General features: G+C 41.4%; 1 protein-coding gene across 3 annotated transcripts in view; it reads right to left on the bottom strand.

Annotated features, from left to right (window-relative positions):
- Positions 1 to 22,050, bottom strand: part of ATP8A2 (ATPase phospholipid transporting 8A2) — a 326,443-nt gene extending 304,393 nt beyond the window's left edge. For 2 of the 3 annotated variants that reach the window (XR_011339668.1, XM_069882897.1), the window contains exon 1: positions 21,970 to 22,050. Coding sequence is in view for 1 of the 3 variants with exons in the window: in XM_069882904.1 (XP_069739005.1) it covers positions 21,970 to 22,012 (43 nt within the window). In the remaining 2 variants the exon portion in view is untranslated. The remainder of the gene's footprint in view (positions 1 to 21,969) is intronic. The other variant, XM_069882904.1, reaches the window with a different exon arrangement.
- Positions 22,051 to 22,463: the final 413 nt, after the last annotated feature.

The raw sequence follows: 22,463 nt of genomic DNA, 5'->3' as shown, positions 1-22,463 counted from the left end.
GCTGAAGCAAATCTTCAAGGGCGTTGCATATAGATGAGGTGCTTGTGGATATGGTTTAATAGTGGACAGGTATGGTTGGGCTCTGATCTCAAAGGTCTTTTCCAACCAAGCAATTCTGTGATCCTGTGTTAGGAAGGTATCTGAAGATGCTGGTTCAAGGGTGAAGCAGGGGCCTGAACTAGTGCTGCTGGTGGTGGTGGTCAAAGCACGTAGAAGCGAGAATGAGGCTGTTTGTCAGGGATGCCCAACTAAGAGCTCATCTAGACAGGGTATCCCTGCCTTAGTAGTTAGCCCTTGCCCTTCCCCAGCATATGCCCTACTCAGGAATAAAAGTGGATAAATAATTTTTAAGTGGAGCACTGTGGAAAATCTCCAGTTTAAAGATAAAGCTTAAATCCTGATCTCTCAAGTTCAAACAGGTCCCTACACATCTAGCAAGAGCACAGGCCCCAGCTGAACAGAACAGTTACAAGTTAGTTTTATGCAAACTTCTTTCAGATCATATTGTTCAAACAAATATTCTCTTTAACAACCTACTTTCAATATAATACAGTTTTACTATGAGTAAGTGCAAAATTCTTTCCCAGCAACTAAGCAAGCTAAGAGTCTTAGACTAGAAGTGGCAAGCATATCCTAAGGATGACACAGGCTGAGCACCCTGGATTTCAGCTTTTTTTTTTTATAGAAGTGTTCTAGCGCATCTTAATGCTTTCAATTTTATTTGTGACATGCAAATGCTTCTGGAGGCCAGAAATACATTTTTGACACAGTTCAACACATTCACTGCTGTGAGTCCTAGTAAAAAGAGCTTTTTTCTATGTAGGCATTAAGATTTGTTCTCTACAGGCTTCTTCCATAAGAAGTTTAAACTGCTTAACACAACTGAAGCTCAGATTTTTAACCCACTCCTGTGCCCATTGCCTCAAATACATGATCACCTCACTGTGTGCAGAGCACACGTAGCACTTTCATTCCACACTAAGTGACTGTTTAAATCTATCTCCACCAGCTGGCGACCAGGGAAGGACCCTCCCATCACACAGACAGCAGGGCAGATAAAAAGAAACATGGCACAGGACTGGCAGTCAGCGCAGTGCCCTCTACTGCAAGCAAAGCTCAGCATGCTCCAAGTTGTTAAAATGTAAGAGTTCCACTAAATGAACAATTAGCAATAAAGTAAATATCTCTTCATTTTTTATACTTCAGTGTGGGAAAGCAAGTAAATGCATGGGCCAGGTTTCTGGCAAACCAGTGAGAAGGATTAGAAGCCAGAAACCAAATACCACAACTGCCTTAAGTGCATTTGTTCCTGCTCTGGTGACTTCATGAGCACTGGCCACAAATCATACCAATTAGCAATTACTCAAATCTTGTAGCAGCTAATGATTCCTGAAGTCTTGAATTTAGTCCTCTGTAGCCATATTTACACATGAACTGTCTTGTTCTAGTAACAATTTGGATTCTCCATACCTTACAACAGAAATATGACATTTTGTTTAAACACTAAGTTAGCAAGCCTGCGTTTGAGTAATTTCCAGACAGATTCAGTATCACTGAAGCTCACCAGAATGTTGCTGGGATAAAACATCAAGTCTTCCACCCATTACACCTCACTGTTCCACCCATTACAAGCCTACCTGCTATTTCGTTCTAAATGGTTAAAAAGCTTTAGCATGTTGACTCAAAATGTTTCAAAGTGGTGGAGGTTGCATCTAATTTAAAGATTTAATTCTTTTCACTGAAGCTTCTGTTCAGAGAACATGTTACAGGTATCAAGGCCCACTAGTTCTAGTTCAATTTTGCCCAGTCATGAAGTCAACTTTTCAAATGCAGGTAGTAAGCAGGGTAGTAACTGCTGCAACCACCTGCATTTGAGAGTATTTTTGAGCCAAGAGTTCAGGTGTAACTAATTTCTGTTCCTTTGTTCTTACTGGGATGTTGTTCCAGTTCAGAAACACACTCTTTGCCCTCCTCTAGGATCTATCTCTTTAAGATTTACATAAGGTACCTATTCAAAAGAGTCTTGATATAACAGTTGCATTGAACACCAGTTTTGTTTTCATGACAGCAAACATTGACAGATGTGCATAGAACTGCCTGCAGGGTCAGGAAGACAATTCTTCTAACAGACATTTGTTAATAATGAAACAGTAGCTGTAGGTTCTCTTTTAAATATATTTCTCTAGCTTGTATAATCAAAGATTAATGTTCTCTACTGTAGACTGGGAAGGCAATTAATTCTCAGAGCCACTTAGCAGCGAGGGAGACCACAGTGTAACCCCTAATAATTTAGTAAGAGAATTTTCAGCCTCCAGTTAATTTTTAACAGATGATCTCCAAGCCACTGACAGCATGCCTCTGAGTCAGTAAACAATAAGGACATGCACTACAAATAAGAAAAAAACCCAACCTTCAGCCTCTTATTCTGTGCCCTAATGTTATTTGCATAGGCTTAAGGTCTCCAGTGATGATTCAGTCAATTCACGTTTATGGAATTTTAATGGGAAAAAGTAAGTATAACTGACTCTCTTTATTCCATGATTATGCAACAGAGCCCATATTGCCACAACATCTACAAAGGACTCAATTTTTTTACGTTACATATTTTAAGAAAACTAATGTCTAAGTTAAAATCAGGAAATATCAATATTCATCATAATCTAGCAATCCTCTCAAGGAAGCCTTCCTGTACTCCTCTTCTCTGCAAAGTCTTTGACCTGCAAAAGTTACTTCAAATATTGCTTACATTTCAGAAAGCATGGGGGACAAATAAAACTGCAAGTGTGTTGTCCAGTGCAAAACAGGACCCTTAAACAAAAGCCAGATTGAGCCACCTCCTGCTGCAAGGCATCCTTCTCCTTGAAGAATGCCTTGAGTAAGGTACTTGATCCCACTTGCTAACAGCTTTTGTTTCACATCTGTCTTAGAGCAGATTTGACTAGAAGTCATCTTTTTTGTTCTCCTATAACTGTTTTAGATGTATCCTACAGGAGGAAGAAGCTGCATACTCATTTTTTATTCAAGGTTGTCTCAAAGCAGTACTGCAACTTCTGAAAGTAAAGGGGTTTAAATTAAACAAATGCAATAGAAGCCAACTCTTGTATCAGAAGCTTCTCTTTACTGGCCACAGCCAGGTAAAAGTATTGGAGTCACATTTAAACCTCACACTTATTAAATACCACTTTTGTCTCAGTGAGAGAGAGGATTGTGATTGTACCCCAAAATGTCAAATTTCCCTTCCAGCTGGAAGCAGGAATCATCACCGGGATCATCTCATTTCTCACAGTTCTTAACTCTTGCTGTAGTCTTACACTATCCTTTTTCATCATTTCAACTCCAGTCATCGTTCTGCAAAAGGCTTTCCCTTCAGCTGCTACCTCAGGCTCTTTGCTATTGACACAAAGCAGTCAAATCTGATAACCAAAAGCGATAGCTATGATAAACAAAGAAGAGATTGTTACCATAGTTTTATGCAATAGCTACAATTTGTCACGGCGAGGTACCTTCTCTCTGATGCCCTTTCATTCCAGAGACCAACGTTCAGTTCGTTCACCCAGATACCTAGAACACACAGCGCCAGAAGACAAATCCAATACTGTTGTGGATTCTGCCCCCAAGAAAACTGAGGCAGCACAAAACCAAAATACATCTGTTAAGTCAGTGGGTCTGCAGAGAACAACTTTTGCTCTTCCAGTAGACGCACTTCAGCCAGTAAGTTTCAAATTGAAAACAAAAAAAAGACTGCAGCTGGGAGAAATGTCCTTGTTACAAGAACTTGGTTCTCAGAGTTGTTGACATCTCTGACTAGGAATCCAGCAAGGTACCAAAACATTTATTCATCTCAAATATTGGACTTTAGGCTTCAGTCTTAAGGTTTACAGCAAAGGAGCACATCAAGTCCCACAGCAGAGATGGTACTTTGGCCTGAATCCCCCACAACTCATCAGAAAGAGCAACTTGCGAAGGTACAAGTTTTCATAATTATTACCAGTTGAACAGAAGTGCACCATAAAATTAAGCACACACTGAAGATCGCAACAATAATTGTCTTGTCCACCTACCACCAAATCTGTGCTGCTTGCTTACCACTCACTGTGCAAGTACACATCCCTAGAGACGTCATGGTACAGCTTTAAATGCTGTCCCATCTACACATGCTCTAGTGCAGACGTATTTTTTTAAAAGACATCATCGAAGACATCTGACATACAAAGAAAGAGTGAACAAGCTTTCCATAAAGGTACACTTCTTCCTAAATTATGGTGGTTGTACCTATTGCAAGTGGCCTTTACATTTACAAAGCGCTCTCTTTTTCAGAAAGAATTATTCATCAAGAAACTACAGTCAAAGTTAAGCAAGAACCATCAAGCCTATCTTTAAAGAAAGTCTTGAAGAGGGTAACAGTTACTCATACTTCTCCACTAGCAACTGGAGAAATTCAGTGGCAGCCATTAATCATAAAAGCATCAAATTGTTTGGGTTGGAAGGGACCTTAAAGATGATCTAGTTCCAAGCCCCCCGCCATGGGACACCTTCCACTAGATCAGGTTGCTCAGCAATTAACAGTTATAACAGAGTGAACCTCTGTTCTCCAAGTGCTCCACAGCAGTCTTCCAGCCTTGAGATCTAGGAGATGTAGGATCACATCTACTCTCTGTGAACACATCTACATCTGCAGTGCTGCTAACATATCATAGGACAAACACAGGTGCAAGCTGCACCTCCAAAGTTGCTTTTGTATGTGTACAGCAAAACCATCCCAACAATCTATACCAGAAATAAAGCCTTGTCAGTTGAAATGATCTATGACCGCAATTTTAATAAAAATATCCAGGACTATCAGAAGACAGTTCTTCAAATACTGATTTACAAATATTCATGAGGGTAAAACAAACTTGCAGCAGCAACTTAATAGGTCTTAGACTTCACTAGGAGGACAAGCAACTTCTCTCTCATCTTCACACCAACTGAATCTGCCCTCCAGTTAACAAAAAAAAAAAAGCAAACAGTACACAAAACCCCAGGGTTTAAATAAACAGGAGAAATGCCCATTACATTTACTCCTTGAAGATAATAGTGAATAATTACAGTGAACTAATTTAAATTCTTGTGAAGTATTGTCCTGACATCTAGCTTGTGCAGTACTACTAACTCAGGTCAGCAAAACATAAGATAGAAAAAGAATAATTATTAAGAGATAATCATTGCAATCCAGTTATCGGTGCTTTTGTCTCAATGTTATCAATGCAGTTGCTTCCATATTAAATTGGTTTTCTACTTTAGAAAGCCAAAATATTGATGTAGATAAAGATGAAGTACTTGCAAACAATTAAATACCATCAATAAAAAGAACATGCATTTTTCTTCCATCCTTTTACTCTTAATATGCTCTTGAGAAAACACCAGAAGTGAAATATGATCTATGTTAAGATAATTCTAAGTTGTTTTAAGTAGCCCGAAGCCACTACGGCTTCTTGCATTTATTTACACTTATATTAACGCAGTGTTATCAACACTACACAGTTGACTTAGTTCATTTTATTTTTTTTTATTTATTTCTAGAGGCAAGAACTCTAGATTGCTGTAAAGGAAAAAAACAAAATTAATAAAATCTTCTTAAAGTCACTGGGTAAAGCCAAGTAATGCATTCTTCATACCCTGTGGCAGCAGCACTTGGCCTAAGCCTGAGACCACTGCCTTTTAACAGGCCAGAAGAGAATTCATTTACCAACTGAAACACTTCACGGAAGTGCCTTTACTGAAGGCTACACGTACACTAATCTGACTGCATCACTTAGCAGTTCTTGCCTAACATGGCCCTTGGCCAAAGTAGTTAACTGAGAAATAAAGGATGCTGTGCTGTATTTATAAGCCAAGAGATCACACACAGCCTTTTCTCTACAGGTTCTCAAGACAGGTTTAATGCAGCCCTGAGGTTCTTCTCCTACCAAAAGTTCTAATGATGAGTGAATCCATAGGAGCTCCTTTCTGAGCAATTTTCACTGTATATCTAAAAATTCAGGCAGACAAGCTGTAAGGTGAGGACAGCTCTGGTCTGTCAGCTGCAGATAATCGCTCTGACCAAGTCTCAGAGAAAGCCTGCTTCAGCTGCTGCAAGGGAGATCTAGAGTAACTCTAATGTGTATCTTGTCCTGATCGGACATGCGTGATAACTGTATTGGGGTGAATTTTTACAGCCAAACCAAAAACACAGCAGGCTGTGACCCTAATGCCAAACCTGAGCAATTCTGACAGATCCTGTTGCTGAAGTGCACCCTGTCCTCATCTCACCACTGCCAATTGCTGTCACTGAAAAGGGCTCAACCAGAGAGCCAGGCATGTCTCACTTGAACTCTGTTTCCTTGTAGTGCTTCTCACGTCCTCTGAATCTTTTGCAAGCAGGGTAAGGAGAGGACGGGACCAGACAGACTACCAATACTGATCCAGAAGTAATTAGGAAGAACTGTTTGATCCTCAAGGACTGACTGATGGTACTGATTAAACAGTCAGCAACAATCTTCCATCCCAGCATTTCTGATGCTACACAACAGGGTACCCCAGCATCACGCTACAAGTTTTAAGGACTGATCATTAAACTAATAACAGCATATTATTAATCCACTCTATCCTTACTGCTCTGCTGTTCTTCCCTTTCTTCCACACGTGCTTAACACATAAGAAAGTAGATATTAAAAGAATAATGATAAAAATTAAGTTAGAGTCTATTCTTCTCACTGAAATAATGTTTATTAAATAAAACCTTATCAAGTCATTGATTAAGTACATAGTAAATCAGATGGAAAACCTAACTGCATGGTACCACTAGAGAACATGGCACATGCTAAGCCACACAGGCTTATGTGGGTTATGTGGCCCGCTGTATTTATTAAAGCTTCACTGCAACTCTTAGTGGGACTGTTAATGGAACCATTTAGGAGAGGAAATCAGCAACCAATTAATTGTTAATAATTGCAATATACTTCCAGCTATCGCATGCAGCAACTAAATGCCTTACAGAAAACAGCACCTTTGTAACTGTGTACTAACTAATAAAATGCAGCTACCATCACCTTATTTAACTTGCACTTATTTTACTAATGTAATGTAATTCCTGCTAGCTACACTGAAGTGCAACATACTGCAGGAATAAGATTAATACTGTCTTGTTAACCAGAGAGAATATTTTAAACCTCCATATTCAGATCCAGGACTGTTCAGCAATCCCAACACAGCAGGAGGAACACTCTACATGCATATAGAGGACTGCACTAAATCCCACATGTGCATAACCCATGCAAATACATCACACTTCTGGCAAGAGAAACAAGAACATCCACAGTGTAGAGTGGACAACGTGGAGTTGACTATTAACAGCAGGAAGAAGAAATAAACTTCAGGCTATTTCAGAGCTCTATGAGTAACAGATGAATTGCAGAGCAACTCTGCTATCCTACATCACCATCACAACACAGGGCATGCAGAGAGGTAGTACTTTCCTCAGATTAATTTTCTGCCACTACCAAATACGTTATTCCCTTTAAGGTACCTTAAAGCAGGAATATCTATGCTGATGTGATAATTAACAGCACTCCCCACTCCCAACACCTGGCAGTTTCCAGAGGACTTTGAGGCCAGATTGAAACCATCACCTCTCCAAGAAAAAAAGAGTTCAGCAAGCAAGTAGAGAAGTAGGTGTTTGCATTTCAGGTTTCTCATATTTGGACCTAGAAGAGTAGTTCTTGTACTCTTAGTTTTGAGCACCAGATGAACCATTGCTGAACCTCTCATGTTGCTTATAAATCATCTGTATCACCAAGGACTACCAAAACCAGAGCACAGCTAATAATGGTTAAGGCAGCTTAACAAAAGCACACATCTGCACAAAGCTCAGAACACAACTGTGTACTTAATCTTGAGCATAGGACAAGTTTATTTTTAATTTAATGGATATATAAACAGACTTCCAAAACAGAAAATTCAACAGCAGTTCTAAGTTTAACCAAGGAAAGAGAAAAGCTGCCATCGCACACCTCTGCCCATCCCCTACATGACAAGCACACTACTGACAGACAAGAGAGGCTTACAGGTTTTGCAGTTTCAGCCAGTCTTATCTCTGCTTTACAGCCTCAGTCAGAAGATCAGATCAGGGATGCAAAGAAAACTTATTAAGCTAGAACCTTATAGGGATCCTTCCCTTTCCCTTTGAGGCACATTATATGAAAAATATAATTACAAGTTATTTTGATGTTGCAATATGTGTTATCTATCCACTCACTACTATTATGCTGAAGTCCTATAATAAGTATAGCTGGAAAAGTTTTCCACAACGAAGTTTTTACTAGAAGAATCTCAGAATAATAAGCCTTCTTACGCTAGTTAGAACAGCTGTCTTGTCTGCCGCATCTGTACTGCATGACTTCTAGAATTATTTTCCCCTTGTATAGGGAGATAAGGGTATCACTGCCTTGATCTCTGAAAGACACGATACGGTAATTCTACAGATATTTTTGTGAAGACCCCAAACTGCTGCAGACTTCTGACAGTGAATTTGATTTAGAAAGTTATACCGGGGGGACCAGGTTGGACTACAACCATACAAGTCTCCCGCTAGGGTGCATGCAAAGCTTGTCACTGCCAAAACATAAAATGTTCATTTTTTACCAGATCAGGATTCAGCTTGACCTATTCCATCACTGCTGATAATTAAGAGTATTCGTACTGTATCCATTTGTCATGTTTGAGACACTCCAGTAACCTGCCTGCAATAGGCAAAGTTTTATTGGAACTGCTACCAGAATGAGCAAAGACAAGAATCACAGACCTTTTCAATATTTAATTATGTAGTATTGCACAGGCTGCTGTGGATTTAGAGGAAATTATGCTTATGACTCACATGCTAGTATGGAGGAGTTTTTCAGAGCAAAGTAGCCCCAGGGAGGAGAGGAAAATAAGCCCCAGCCACTGCTGAAAGACAAACAATAACACCAAGCTGACACCATTTCCAGTGACAGTGCAGATATCTAGGTAGGAATGAAACATCAGTACTTGCTCTAAGACAGTCTTATCAGCTAGACTTCAGTCACTCTTTCATTTCCTTCTGTTCAGTGCAGGGAACAGTGGTTCTGAACTCTTCAGGACAGAGTTTCAGACAATCTTCATACAGTGCTGAACTGTATCCATTCCTGGATGAGGTACAGGTTGCTCAAGTCTCTCATTCCTTCATGAGGGAGGGGACAGGTTTGGAAAGGGAAATAGTCATTCCCATCCCCAGTACAAGCTTCATTTTATTAAATAAGAGATGAAAACAAGCAGACAGTTTTCTCAAATAACTGCTAGGGACAAATTCCATGCAGCAGTTCTCTGCAAGCCTAAAAGCCTTCTTGCTCTTCCCTCACAAACTATTACAAAAGATATACGCTCATATACGAGTAAAGTCCCCAACTGGTAAATATAAGTTTACTGCACCATGTTTAGAAGTCTTCAGAAATACTACTGCTACATTATTTCCCCACGCCTCTTCTGCTTTGCTGTGAAAGAGAAAGCTATTCAAGGGAGAGAAACCCCTTCCGTTCAGTTACTACCTTAATATCAAACTAAAACACTAATTCCTCACCATTAATTAGACTTGTACCCTAATAAATCTGAAGGAGTCTCTCACATTAAGTATAACTTTCATTTGTAACATAACTCTCACCACACAGCTGTTGAAAGCCACAACTGTAGTACTGCTATCACATAGCTTAACCATATATGATAACAACAACAGGAACATAGAATGACCCACAGGAAGTTTTTCTGACATATTCTTAATTGTTTGCTATTGTAGAATTATTAAAGTTGGAAAAAAAATCCAAGATCATCAAGTTCAATGAAGTTCTTCTCTAGGTTTAAGTTTTAGCTATACTTTTACCTAGCAAAATGTAATCACAGATTAAAAAAAAAAAATCACAGGAAAAGCAGATTCAGGCTTTACTTACTACAAGACCCTTCTTGTACTTCTGTGTAAGCTTTCCTATCATTAAACAGGCTTTCAGCTTTTCCACATAGGAAAATGAAGAAAAGATAAAGATAAGCAGTATGTGTCTCACAGCACTGGAGATGAAAATATTAAAAATACATTTTTCTTAATAAATGTAACCTTCCCTCCCCCTCAAACCCTAAAATAAACTCACCTGACTGAAACCAAAAGCTAAAAGAAAGGACAAGCTCCTATATACTACAACTTATCCTACCAAAACCTCTACCAACACAACCTTTCACTTCCTTTCTCCTCTTTTAAAGTCTTCCCAGCTGCGTGCAATAGCTTCTCCCACTCACAAATTAGGGGGCTGGGGCTCATTAGGGTAAATAGAGATATAAGAACTGGTATTGGTTATAATTTGTATCTAGTTAAACCTACCTTCTGGGGAGTAGATAAGGCACAACCTCTTTAGCTTGAATGATCACTATATTGCCCCACTTGATTGAAATTTTCAGACAACTTAGTTTTACTGTTCCTTGATCTGGCAAAAGTTATTATTATAACTGTCTTTTACAGCCTATTTTTAATTTATTTGTAATAGTATACATGCTCAAACTTGTATTAACAACCAGAAAAGGTTACTGTGTTTTTTTCTCACATTATAAATCTTAGTTCTTGATTTCTTAATTAATGACTTATTGAGTCTTACGAGTGAACTGATTTTCCTTTTAACAGATGTATACAATAGGAAAATGCCTAAAATATCTTTTCCTGTCCTTTGCTGTATGAGACAACGCAAAAGCATCTATTTCTGCTTTGACCTTAGTTTTAGCTACTTGCTTTTCTTCTGTTAATCCAATTCTATTTTTGGCTATAGCCTCAGTCTCTGCATAGTCTTCTAGTTGAAGCACTGCCAATCTTCTTAATGTAGAAATTCCCTTCCCCCTTCTTTCGGTTGTTAATTATGCTCCTCAAATTTTTGTCTATAAAAACTGATGTATCAATTTTCTCATTTGAATTGTTTATGTATGAGTAGAATCACTGTTAATCAGCTATTTAAACAATAAGAAATAATGCCAAAGAATTACAGAAATATAGCTTATAAAATGCCCTTGAAAATTTATTTCTTTACAAGAAACAGAGGATTAAATAAAAGGTCATGTTTGTCTCTCTGTTTGTCTTTTCCAGAATATACACGTGGACTTGGTATCATGAGCTCGACCTCACCAAACCCAGATGACAACTATATAAAATGTAATGCTAATGGCTGCAAACTTACCTGACTAAAGAAAATCTTTTGTATACCACCTTCTATTTCCCCACACCATACAAATACTACATAGCTGCCTGTAATCATTTTGACCCTATGAAGTAGGTAACTGAAGTTGTTCCCTTGGTCCAGAGACACTGATACTTGGAACTTATGTGAAACAGCTCTAGCTCCCCAATAAGACAGAAGATACCACATCACCATTGTCCTTTTCCACCTCAGTAAATTTTGTGGCTTCTGCTTAGGGTGCCAGTATGTTATAACTGAACACTGGTTCATGCACTAATTCTGATTTAAAAAAAAAATACTGTTTACAGTTGTTAAATCCCAAATTAATGATGGTATACACTCCAATGGTACCATCTGCCCTGTCTAGACACAAACTGGGCCACAGAAATATAAATTTTATCATCTCATCAGTGGGTAAAAATGATATCCTGATTTGATTTGTAGCCTATAACAGAATGACAGAGAAGTTCAGCAAGATGTCCTTGTGTGAAATTCTGGGTGTCTTACAAGGGACTTCAATTTGAAATAAAAAAAGGTACCAGTAGGAAGAAGGTATAAGATTAAGTCTTGCTTCAGGGACAGCACTGATAGCCTGATAAAAGAGTTTAAGGTTTCTTTAAACAACAGCAGTCATAGCAGGAATAGCCAGCGTGCAGAGCCTGGGAACTTGGCTGTCTACTGAACCAAAAAGTACCAAAAAGAACACTAAATTATTTAAACTCCCTGCTATTCAGCACTAGCATAGAATTGCACTGTCTCAACAAAATCATAACAGACCTATTAATGTAGCTATTTTATTCCCATTTTTCTCTCTTTACGGTTTTGGCAAAAAGCCCTAAGAAAATGGTTTAGGTGATCAGCTAGCAGGCCAAAACTTAAGCAAAGCCATCCACTATTGAAGACTGCAGAATCTTCCTCTTTGGAGCCCTGGATGAAGAGTCTTGCTTGATGGTGAAATATTAAGATTGTTGAGGTATCTCCTGCAGTTCAGGCTTGGAAGATTTACTGGTCTCTCCCATGCCATGCCAGACTTGAACTCCTACCAGAACCAGTGTGGATAAACACACTTGAGGGAGATGGTATAGACTCAGTGATGGAAATGGATAAGTGATTTAAATGGCAAGCGCATCTGCTGTGAGACAAAACAGACTTCCTCTTTAGCTGTTTTCAATGGAGATCCTGCAACTAAAGTGACCTTCTTGCATCCACTGTAGGATCTGGGATTTTGCACATCTCCTGTAAGATACTCTGTGAAAAGAGAGGGAATGGTAACAGAAAGATGCTGTGGATGGAAGAAGCTGCATGCACAGCCCCAGCTAACAGAGACCCATAACAGCAGGGCTCCCCAGCATTCATTTATGGAAAGCATCATCCGTGTTATTGGGCAGCTTTATGTTGACACTACGCAGTATCACTCATAGGAGGAAGTTCTTGATAAACTGGCATTGGGAAGACTGGGAGACACGTGCCATCCTAATTTCTGAGTAGTTAATGTAAAAAATTGCCTTGTGGTTTGATCTCCAGATATATTCAAAGCCTGTCCATATTCCAGAGTGAGAAAAATACACTGACTGGAATTCAGGATGTCAGAAAATCTAGTCCAGGCAGAGAGATACTCTCAGAGTTTATACCTCTTTCTGCATACAGTCACATTAAAAAAATCAAAAGGCAACAGGTTCTCTACTTACGTATGGTTTGTAGGGACACATGCATTTTCTTTCATCAGTTCACACTATACCCTCGGACAGTCATGGTTGTGCTGCTTGTAGTGACTTCATTTTGTCCTCTTTGGCTTCCTGTTCCAGGACACTTAGGGATACTGACTCCCTCCTTGCCCCTCTGCCCTCATGCTCTTTCTGGCAATTCTCATGCTGTCTTTATGCACTTTTTGTTATTTTCCAAAATAATTATTAGTCATTTCTGACTGAAAAATTAATCTGAAGCTCAAATGAAGCTCTTCACTGTATGTACAGAAATTTAACTGTTGAGATGATAGCTAGGCTGAAAGAAGCTTGCGTTTGATAGCTGGTAGGTGAAATACCAAAATATTGTGAAGCTCAAAATAAATACCGAAGTATTGGCCAAACTGAAATTATGTACTCTGTTGTGAAGAGCTTAATCACAAGCAACATACCAGCTACAGGGCCCCCTTTTGTTATCCTAATGAAGATTTGTAGGGTTTAAAATATTTTGAAATATCAGATAAGCAGATTTGAGATTTGTAAATAAAATTATTTACATCAAAAACAGAGGGCAAGAACCTTAACACTTACTGAGGATTGTGGGAAAACTTCAGTAAAGGTCTGGATTTCAGTTAAGGAGTGAAGAGTGCTCTTCAGGCAGCACAAGATTAGCATGAGTTTGACTGGAGGCAGGGAGAGAGAACAATAGCACTGTCTCTTCCTGTCTGCCTGGTAAGCTCTATGAAAGCTCTTTTCCCCTCTGTGACCAGGCAGAGAAATGGCACAAGGATGGCTTTCAGGTGCAGGCTTGTACTAGTGACACTATGAGAACAGGATTTGACTGTTTATCTGTGAAGCAGGACCAGTTCTCTCTCCAGTCTGGGGAGTGCCCACATACCTTAATTCTCCTGTCTTTCTGTCCTTCTTCAAAACAAAGCAGCAAGATTGAGGTCAATGTATTTCAGTTCAGCAGCCACGAAACCACTGAAGCACGAACTGTGCTGAGCCTTTCCAATGAAGCAGAAATGTTGAGTAAATGACAACTGGCTTTCAGTTTATAGCTTCCAGGTTAACTTCTGGTTCCTATCTGTGTAACTGATGTGACAAATGCAGATGTAGCCTCTGTATTGATTTCAGAGTTATGATGGCTGCTGTTGACTTTTTTTTCTCCTATTCACAAGAAAACTGCATCTGTTCAGGTGACGTTTGGTTAGAGTAATTAAAGGCACACAAAAGCCTGGGGTATTTGTTTCATACATCTTTTTTATAAGCACCGGGTTGAATGTTTCTACATCTCACAGGCATGGGATGTTAGATTGCCTTCGCTGTGCTTTGTATGAACAGGCAGAACGATGCTGGGTCAGCAGGAGATAACACCCCAGCCCTCCTTCTATTCAAAGCAGCAAATGAGTCAGGGTGGTGTTACTGCAAGGAGATAAACACTTTTGCTTTCAACTCTTTATGGCTACCTGCCTAGTTAATGAAATAAAATAAATGGGTTTGGTCATCTGCATTCGAGAGATTAGGAATTTAAAATCAAGACCTTTCAGACAGTATTAATCAAGATGCAAGCCTGCCTCCTCTCCCTTACAGAACCTATACACCAATTTCAGTTATGTTAATCCTGATTTGAAACATTCTAAAAGAAGGCAGGTTCATCAGACTAAACCCTTGGCTAAAACAAACTGACATAATTTGTTGGATCTACTATGACTTACAAGTCTGACCCAATCATGGCTCTTCCATTTTAGTAAAGTGGAAAACGAGTTCTCGTTTGTTTGCACTTTGCAGTGATGCCCCAATGCAACAATTTCCAAGTTGTAAACTAGAACTACAAATTTAAAAAATATCCCATGTGAGGGTGGAAAGCAGCAGAAATGTTTTTAAAACTCCACAGTGTCTTGTGATTCTTTATCACAACATGAGACTAATTTATTGATACTGCATGTTCTGATTTAAATTGGTGTTAGTGCTCAATCCAAGGATAACTACATTGTCAAGAAATGCCTTCAGCTGTCTGGAAAACCTCCTCTGAATATCATATACAAGTATGTGACATTCTAATTCTATGGATACTGTTCCGTCTCTGAGGAGTGCAAATAGGTAGTTTGATTGAATCACTCATTAAAACCTGCATCTTGTCAGTTTTGTCTTATCATGCCTTGGCGTGAGAGATAAAACTTGGCAACGTTATACAATTTCACTTTTCCTTCCCAGTCTTCAACCGTGTAAACTATCTTTCACAAGTTCTCCTTTGAGTATACCAGCTGAGGACTGATTATCTAAAGCTCCCAGATGTGACATCTTATGTACAGGCAAGTGCTCCAAAAGGCTTACCTAGAAAAGATAGGAGACTGAAAGAAAAATATTTACATTGATAAAAAGGCAAGCCACACATAATGGCTATTCCAGAAACAGAAACCTGTTGTTGCAGAGATGTTCAACTATCTTTTCAAAGTCTGATATATTGCTCTGTTCTACCAGCTATACATACAAGAAAGATTTTGTGATTAACTATCCCTTACAAGAACCTGTCAGCAAACAGGCTCTACAGATACTTCCTGGAACAGATATTCTGATATTTGTGCTACTACAAACTAATTAAAATGTGCCACAGTGAAACACAGTACGGGAAAACAAATATGAAGCAGTAATCTGTTATCATAACAAAGCTAACACAGGCAGTTAGAATATTACTTCACAAGAAGTAATAACAGTCCTTGCAGACTCAAAGATTATTTAGAGAGCACACTTGACAGCTCAAAGAAGAATGGTCAAAGGGACATGAACCAGCTTGGAGTTCCACCATGTAGCAAGTCCTCACAGTATCAGATAAATTTCCAGAAGAGCAGAAATGGATGATGTGGTTGTTCATAGGGCCCACAGCAAGTTTTCACTACAATAAAAACACCTTTTGGATTGGTAACTAATTGGAGATAGAGTCAATGGGAACTGTCAGCTTGGAACTTTTGGGGGGAGGAGTTAATTATATATATATATAAATATATAAAAGGAATGCTTTAAATTGGAATAATTTCTGAAGCCACACACTTCCACTTAAAAACTCTATATAGAGTTGGCAAAGATCAAGACTGTATTCAAACCTTGTGGCAAAGAAAACGCAGTACTTCATGGAGAGGGTCATTGGGCACTGGAACAGGCTGCCCAGGGAGGTGGTTGAGTCACCTTCCCTGGAGGTGTTTAAGGCACGGGTGGATGAGGTGCTGAGGGATATGGTTTAGTGTTTGATGGGAACGGTTGGACTCGATGATCCGGTGGGTCTCTTCCAACCTGGTTATTCTGTGATTCTGTGGTTCTGTGATTCTGTAATAAGTACAGTTTCATTGTCTTGGAGATATTCTTGGACTCCAAGCAGACAACCAGGTCTCCTTGCAACCATTTTACTGTCAGATGTTTTAATCCTTGCATGGTATTACAACAGCATTACTGCCAAATCACACTAGCAAGGCGCTACTTTTAGATATACCCAGAAAATGAGAAAGATACTGACTCACTCAACACAAGAAAATACACTGAAAGCAGATACCACTAGGGAACTAAAATCTGAAACAGAAGTCCTGCAGAGAGAGAGTGGTACAGAGAAGAAATAAAATCATTCCTATAAATAGACAATACATGTGTCTGTTTTCAATGGAGTTAGGAATATAGTCAAATAATGTAAGAGTTCATATACGAAGTAGAAATTTCTATTAAATATTTTGCATATTTAACCTAAAAACCTAACAGTTAAATCTCTTCAACTAACTCCTAAATAACTGTGTTTCCCATCATATGAGTGGTTTGATCTCTAACGGATTTATTCATGATCTCACCTCCCCTGCCACAGTAAGGCAAAAAAAGTATATCCTCTGCCACATGATTTAAGACCTTGTTTACAAATGAAGTTATTCCACAGCAACTGTGCATTCAGCATCTTTTTATAATTCAGTGTCATAAGCAGATGTATTTTAAATTTCCTCCCACCCTAACACAAACTGTCACAGACAGACAAGCTTTAAGTGAGTTACCCGAGACACTAGAAGTTCAGGTTGGCCTCCAGTTAGCCCTGTCACTGTCACCACCTCAGTTCACAGTTGAGCAAGATCTCACATTGCTTGAGAAGACTCAGCTTTGTGTTACTATAAAAACACAGCAACGTAAAACATGGGGTTTATTGTGATGAAGTCTTGCTGAAAAGGCGTAATTGTCACTGGTGTTTATGGAAATAAGATTGGGCCTTTGATGTGACTGAATAAGCTGCACATTATACTACACTATGAGCCAGTTAAACATGGATGAAAAGAAATGGGAGCTCCATAACACTTAGATGAAATTACCACCACACAGTTTGAGTGCATGCATAAACACACGTGTTCTTCAGCCTTCACCTGGATTCTCCTAATGGGCTAGAATTTCTATGTGTCGACACTGTGGTTGCAGTTGTCTTGATATACATTTCTATAACTCCTGGTAACGTGAATGGGATTAAATGTGTTTGCTGAGGAAGCACACCCCTCCACTTAGCGCCCATTGTCACTACACCCACCAGGTATGTTTCTCACAGCAGAATAGGGCTTTCCCTATTAGTTAAACATTTAAATGTTAAATATTTTAGGAATCTGTTAGCTCAGCACTGTGCTGACCCCTTTCAAAGAGTTTGTTTGCTTAAAAACGCATTCAGAACTGTTGATATGCCTGCAAAACATGATGTAGTCAGCCCATGAGTACAGGTGACTTGAATGAACTTCATGGTGAAAGCTTCAGCCTTCGCTCTGCTTCTTATGCTGTCTGAACCAGACCTGCGCAACCCCAAAAGACACCTTCTTTGGAGCAGCAGCGGTATGTAAATAGTGCAAAGCTGACTCTAAATATGTCACCGACTGTGAGTTTTACATATATCTATAGGAATTCTGCCTAACCTGCAAATGACTACAAAGTAAAGCTTTGAGCAAGATGCAAGTGTCTGTATGCACCTATAACTGCTCTGTATGACACTTCCCAGCAGTTGCAGTCATAGTAACGTACAAACACAGCGCAAAACCAGGATCTGGCCCGAAGAGGTTCTTGCCAAGACATTCCTCAGGCAAAAGGTAAAAAGATGGACCCTAGATAACCAGAAGGCAGTGAGACTCTAAGAGACAGTCACTGTTCTTAAGGCCAAATACATAGCATAAAATATAAGCAGATGTTTCAGGGGAAATGTAGATGGAAAATATATAAAAGTAGTAAGGAAATTAAATTTCAGCTCCTTGTGTGCTGGGAGAAGATTCTGTCACTACTTTTATACTAAAAATATTTCTTCTTGCTGATGTGCACCACTGAGCAGTTGAAAAAGGCCACAGTAAATGACATCAAGATTATTTGTACCTTTAATCCATTCCAAAGTTGGAATTAAAAGTTTCTTGCCCTAAAAATAAAAATGCTATTGTGCAATCATCTGATGTGTTATTGACAGCTGCATATTTTTAGTGACTTTAAGGAGACAGGAAGGAGAACAGGTTAGTCTTTGATGTCTGTGGTTCCAACAGTAAAGAGCTGGAGAAGACTTTGAGAATAATTTAAATCTAATCAATTTAGCTCACAGGTACAACATTACAGCAGAAAAAAGATTTAGTTGTACAAAGCAAAAAAAAAAATCAATTAATGAGCAAATGCATAAAAAAAGGACTGATCATTTGAGTAGCAGGAGGTGACTCATTACCCCTAAATTCTCCTTTTCACATTATCTGCTTTTCTGTGAAGTCCTTTGTACCAGTGCTAAGTGGGTTTAAAACTCTATCAGATATACTCATCACATTTTATACTGTACTAGCACATGTGGAAGCCAAACTACAAAATGCAGGATAGGAAGTCACAGTTGTATCTGACATGAAAAGACATGGTTAGACCATCACAGAGGTAGTGTTCTTGACTAAAGAATAACATCTACAAGCTACTGAAATACTTTACACCGCATGAAAATAAATCTCTACAACCTAAACTAAAAGCTAAAACTTTAAGATTACCAAAACTCCCTCAAAAATAAACAGGACTAGTAAACAAACTACAAGAATTTAAAGCAAGAAACATCTCTTCTAAAAAGGAAAGAAGGTAGAATGAATATGAGGATGATACATTGATGCCAAGAAAACCACAGTGGATGAAGACAGGGTTACCTGACCCTAACTAAATATGACAAAAGGGTGACCACTCGCCCCTAAACTCCATTCAGCTCACGAAAGGTCTTCAGATTTTGCAATGCCATCACATAATCACATCTGAACTGATTTTCAGCTGACGGTGGCTCAGTCTCCAAACGTGTACATATGCAGCTGGATTCCCAGAGCCCCTTGCAAGAACCTGTTAGGTCCACACAGGCAGCAGGTCTGCACACCCAGACGCAGCATGCTGTGAAAATCAGAGCATTCCTGCTTTTCTTTGTGTTTTCCCTGCTGCCATTTGAGATCATATAGGCTCGTAGCAAGCTACATCAGCACTGATCCAGGTGACCATGTAACCATCTGACTGCTAATGTTGAGATAAGCAAAGCAACGAGAATATGCAGGAAGGGGGAAGGCAGGACCTTCTGGGTGGCAGCCCCTAAATACTGAGCTACTCTTGTCAACTACAACCATATTATTTAATGAGTCTATGTATTAAGTTACACAAACCTATATTATGTCAGTTTTAATGGGCATCATATGTACCTATTCTAGACATTATTCTGTCATCCTTCAGAAAAATATTAAATAGGAAATACACTGTTCAGCAACTGAGAAGCAGTGATAGTAACACTAACCAGCAAGCCCTGTCTTTCTTCAAAGTACCATCTCACTTGGATTTTGTTTATGTGGAATACAGGGAACACACAAAAATCTAAATCTGTGTATAGATAAATCCAAGGTAGAAGATCAGGCACCCAGAGTATGACTGAGAGGTAACCTAACCACCTAGATCAACAAGTATGATTTATGAAACCTGAAGCTTAGGCTCCTCTGTATCCTATGTTCAAGCAAAACATTCTTCAAGTGCAAGAATTCAGCATCCAAAGGGATGATTATGGGTAAGGGCACCTAGGTTTGGATTCCAAACATCAAGTCGCGAACAGCTGAACTGCAGCTCTGGGACGGGATTTCAGAACGGACTGCTGAAGTGGACACAGCCCCAAGCACTGGCGAGTGGAATCTGCTTAATTGCAACTGTTTCATCTGAATGGCTTACACTGAGGATAAGTAAAGCTGGTAATGTGCTAAATCCTACTCTGAAACCTTACCAATGAGCTAGCATTACACACCTCTCTGCTTAGCATCCTGCTTACTTCAGCAGCTCTGTAGAGGTCCCTCAGGTTCTGACCTTATTAGCAAGCACTGAGGCCAAACAGGGGAAAATTAGTAGAGTGACCAGGTTGTGCAGAGTAACCAAAGGGAGGGTGGCTTCTCCTTCAAGCTAGCTCCAGTCTGTTTCCATGGGGTGCACAGCCACAAGGGCATCTTTCAGTTCAGCACCATTCAAAGCAATCCAGAAGATGCTGTCCAAGGTGCTCTGAGATTTAACCCAAAGTGAAGCTATGAGGAAATAAGCTTCAAAAGCATATTCCTTATTCAAATTAAAAGTGCTGAAGAAGCAGCATACTGCACCCTTACTCACTGCAGAGATGGTACTAAGCACTTAAATATTTTTTGCACAGGAACTGGTATTTCAGCCTTTTCCTGGACCTGTTTGTAAGTCACTGACAATGTCACTGAGGCTTCAGCTATCGTTAAGTAAAACGGATATCATGAGTAAATTCCGAATGCACCTTGGTCCCACAGAAGTCCTTTGGAATCAGAACTGCACCTTCAAATTATTCCAGTTTTGTCTGTTTTCTTATGAATGTGTTGGAAAGCATTTTCCTAAATGAACCACTTGAGAAACCATAAAATTTGCCTCTCTGCAAGCTTACAGCAGTGAGCGCTCTCCCCACTCCTAACCACAGGCTGGAGGCCCCTGACCTTGCCTGTGGCATGCAGGGCACCTCTGCCTCCCCTCCTCCAGCATGATGACCCTATGACCAGCTACACACCAAAGAATTTTCCTGTCCAAAACTATTAGAATCCATAGGAAGAATGGAGGACAACACCTTGCCCGCTCAGTGGTAGGAAGGCAGCACCTATGCTGAGCGCTGGAGGTTGCCCATGACCTGCCAGCCCCAGCAGCTCAGGAAAAGGGGCAGCAGTGCCTACGGTGTGCAGGGCCCTGTGGCTGGATGCCTGGTAGGTGTGGGTGCCAGGAGCCCTGTGGCTGGGCACCCAATGGGGTAGGTGCTGCGAGCCCTGTGGGGCGGGTGCCCAGAGGGTGTGTATGTGGGTGAAGGTGCCGGAGGCCCCATTGGCTGGGGGACTGGTGGGTGTGGGTGCTGGGAGCCCTGTGGGGTGGGTGCCCAGTGGGTGCAGTGCCAGGGGCTCTATGGGCTGGGTGCCAAGGGCTCTACGGGGTGGTTTCGAGGGCTCTGTGGGGTGGGTCCAAGGGCTTTATAGAGTGGTCATCCCTGCTCATAGAGCCCTGGGTCTAAGGGCTCTCTGGGGTGGGTGCGGAGGGCTCTGTGGGGTGGGTGTAGTACCAGGGGCGCTATGGGGTGGGTCTAAGAGCTTTACGGAGCGGGTGCTGAGGGCTTTATGGGGTGAGTGCCAAGGGCTCTCTGGGGTGGGTGCAGTGTCGGGGTCTCTCTGGGGTGGGCGCAGTGTCGGGGTCTCTCTGGGGTGGGTGCAGTGTCGGGGTCTCTCTGGGGTGGGTGCATTGTCGGGATCTCTCTGGGGTGGGTGCAGTGCCGGGGTCTCTGGGGTGGGTGCCGGGGTCTCTCTGGGGTGCCCGGTGGGTGCAGTGCCGGGGGGGGGGGGCAGGTGCCCGATGCCCGCGGGGGGCAGGTGCCCGATGCCCGCGGGGCTCAAACACGGCGGCTGAGGAAGAGGAAGAGGAGGAGGAGGAGGAGGAGGAGGAGGAAAAGGGCGCGGGCGCGGCCGGGCCGACTCGGCGTTGTCTCCCTTCTCCCGGCGCTCCCTCCCCGCCCGCCGCCTCGCGCTGCTCCTCACCGGCCGCGGAGTGGATCCTGGAGGATTTCCGCTGCAGGGGCATCCTCCGCGCGGCGCCCGGGCCGGGCCTGCGGGACATGCCGGGCTGCGGCCGGCGGGCTGCGGCGGGGCGGGGGGTACGCGGCGAGGCGAGGCTGCGCCTTCCGCGGGCTCGGCCCGGGCCCCGCGGCCTCCCGCCCCGCTGCCCTCGGCCCGGGCCCCGCTGCCGCCCGCCCCGCGGCCGCCTCAGCGAGGCGCTGCCCGCCGGTCACACCGCCCCCGGCTCCCCGGACGGCGCGGAGCCTTACATAAGGCACCACCGAGCCGGGGCCCGGAGGTGCATAGAGGTGAAAATAGTATTTACGGGTCCGCGGGAGGGCTGCGAGGATGATCCGAGGGCTGGAGAACCTCCTGTGCGAGGACAGGCTGAGAGAGTTGAGCTTGTTGAGCCTGGAGAAGAGAAGGCTCCGAGGAGACCTTATAGCGACCTTCCAGTACCTGAAGGGGCTACAGGA

The sequence above is a fragment of the Phaenicophaeus curvirostris genome, chromosome 1, assembly GCF_032191515.1.
Source record: "Phaenicophaeus curvirostris isolate KB17595 chromosome 1, BPBGC_Pcur_1.0, whole genome shotgun sequence".
NCBI classification, from domain to species: Eukaryota; Metazoa; Chordata; class Aves; order Cuculiformes; family Cuculidae; genus Phaenicophaeus; species Phaenicophaeus curvirostris.
The sequence above is the reverse complement of the archived record's forward strand: the minus strand, read 5'-3'. Positions and strand labels throughout refer to the sequence as shown.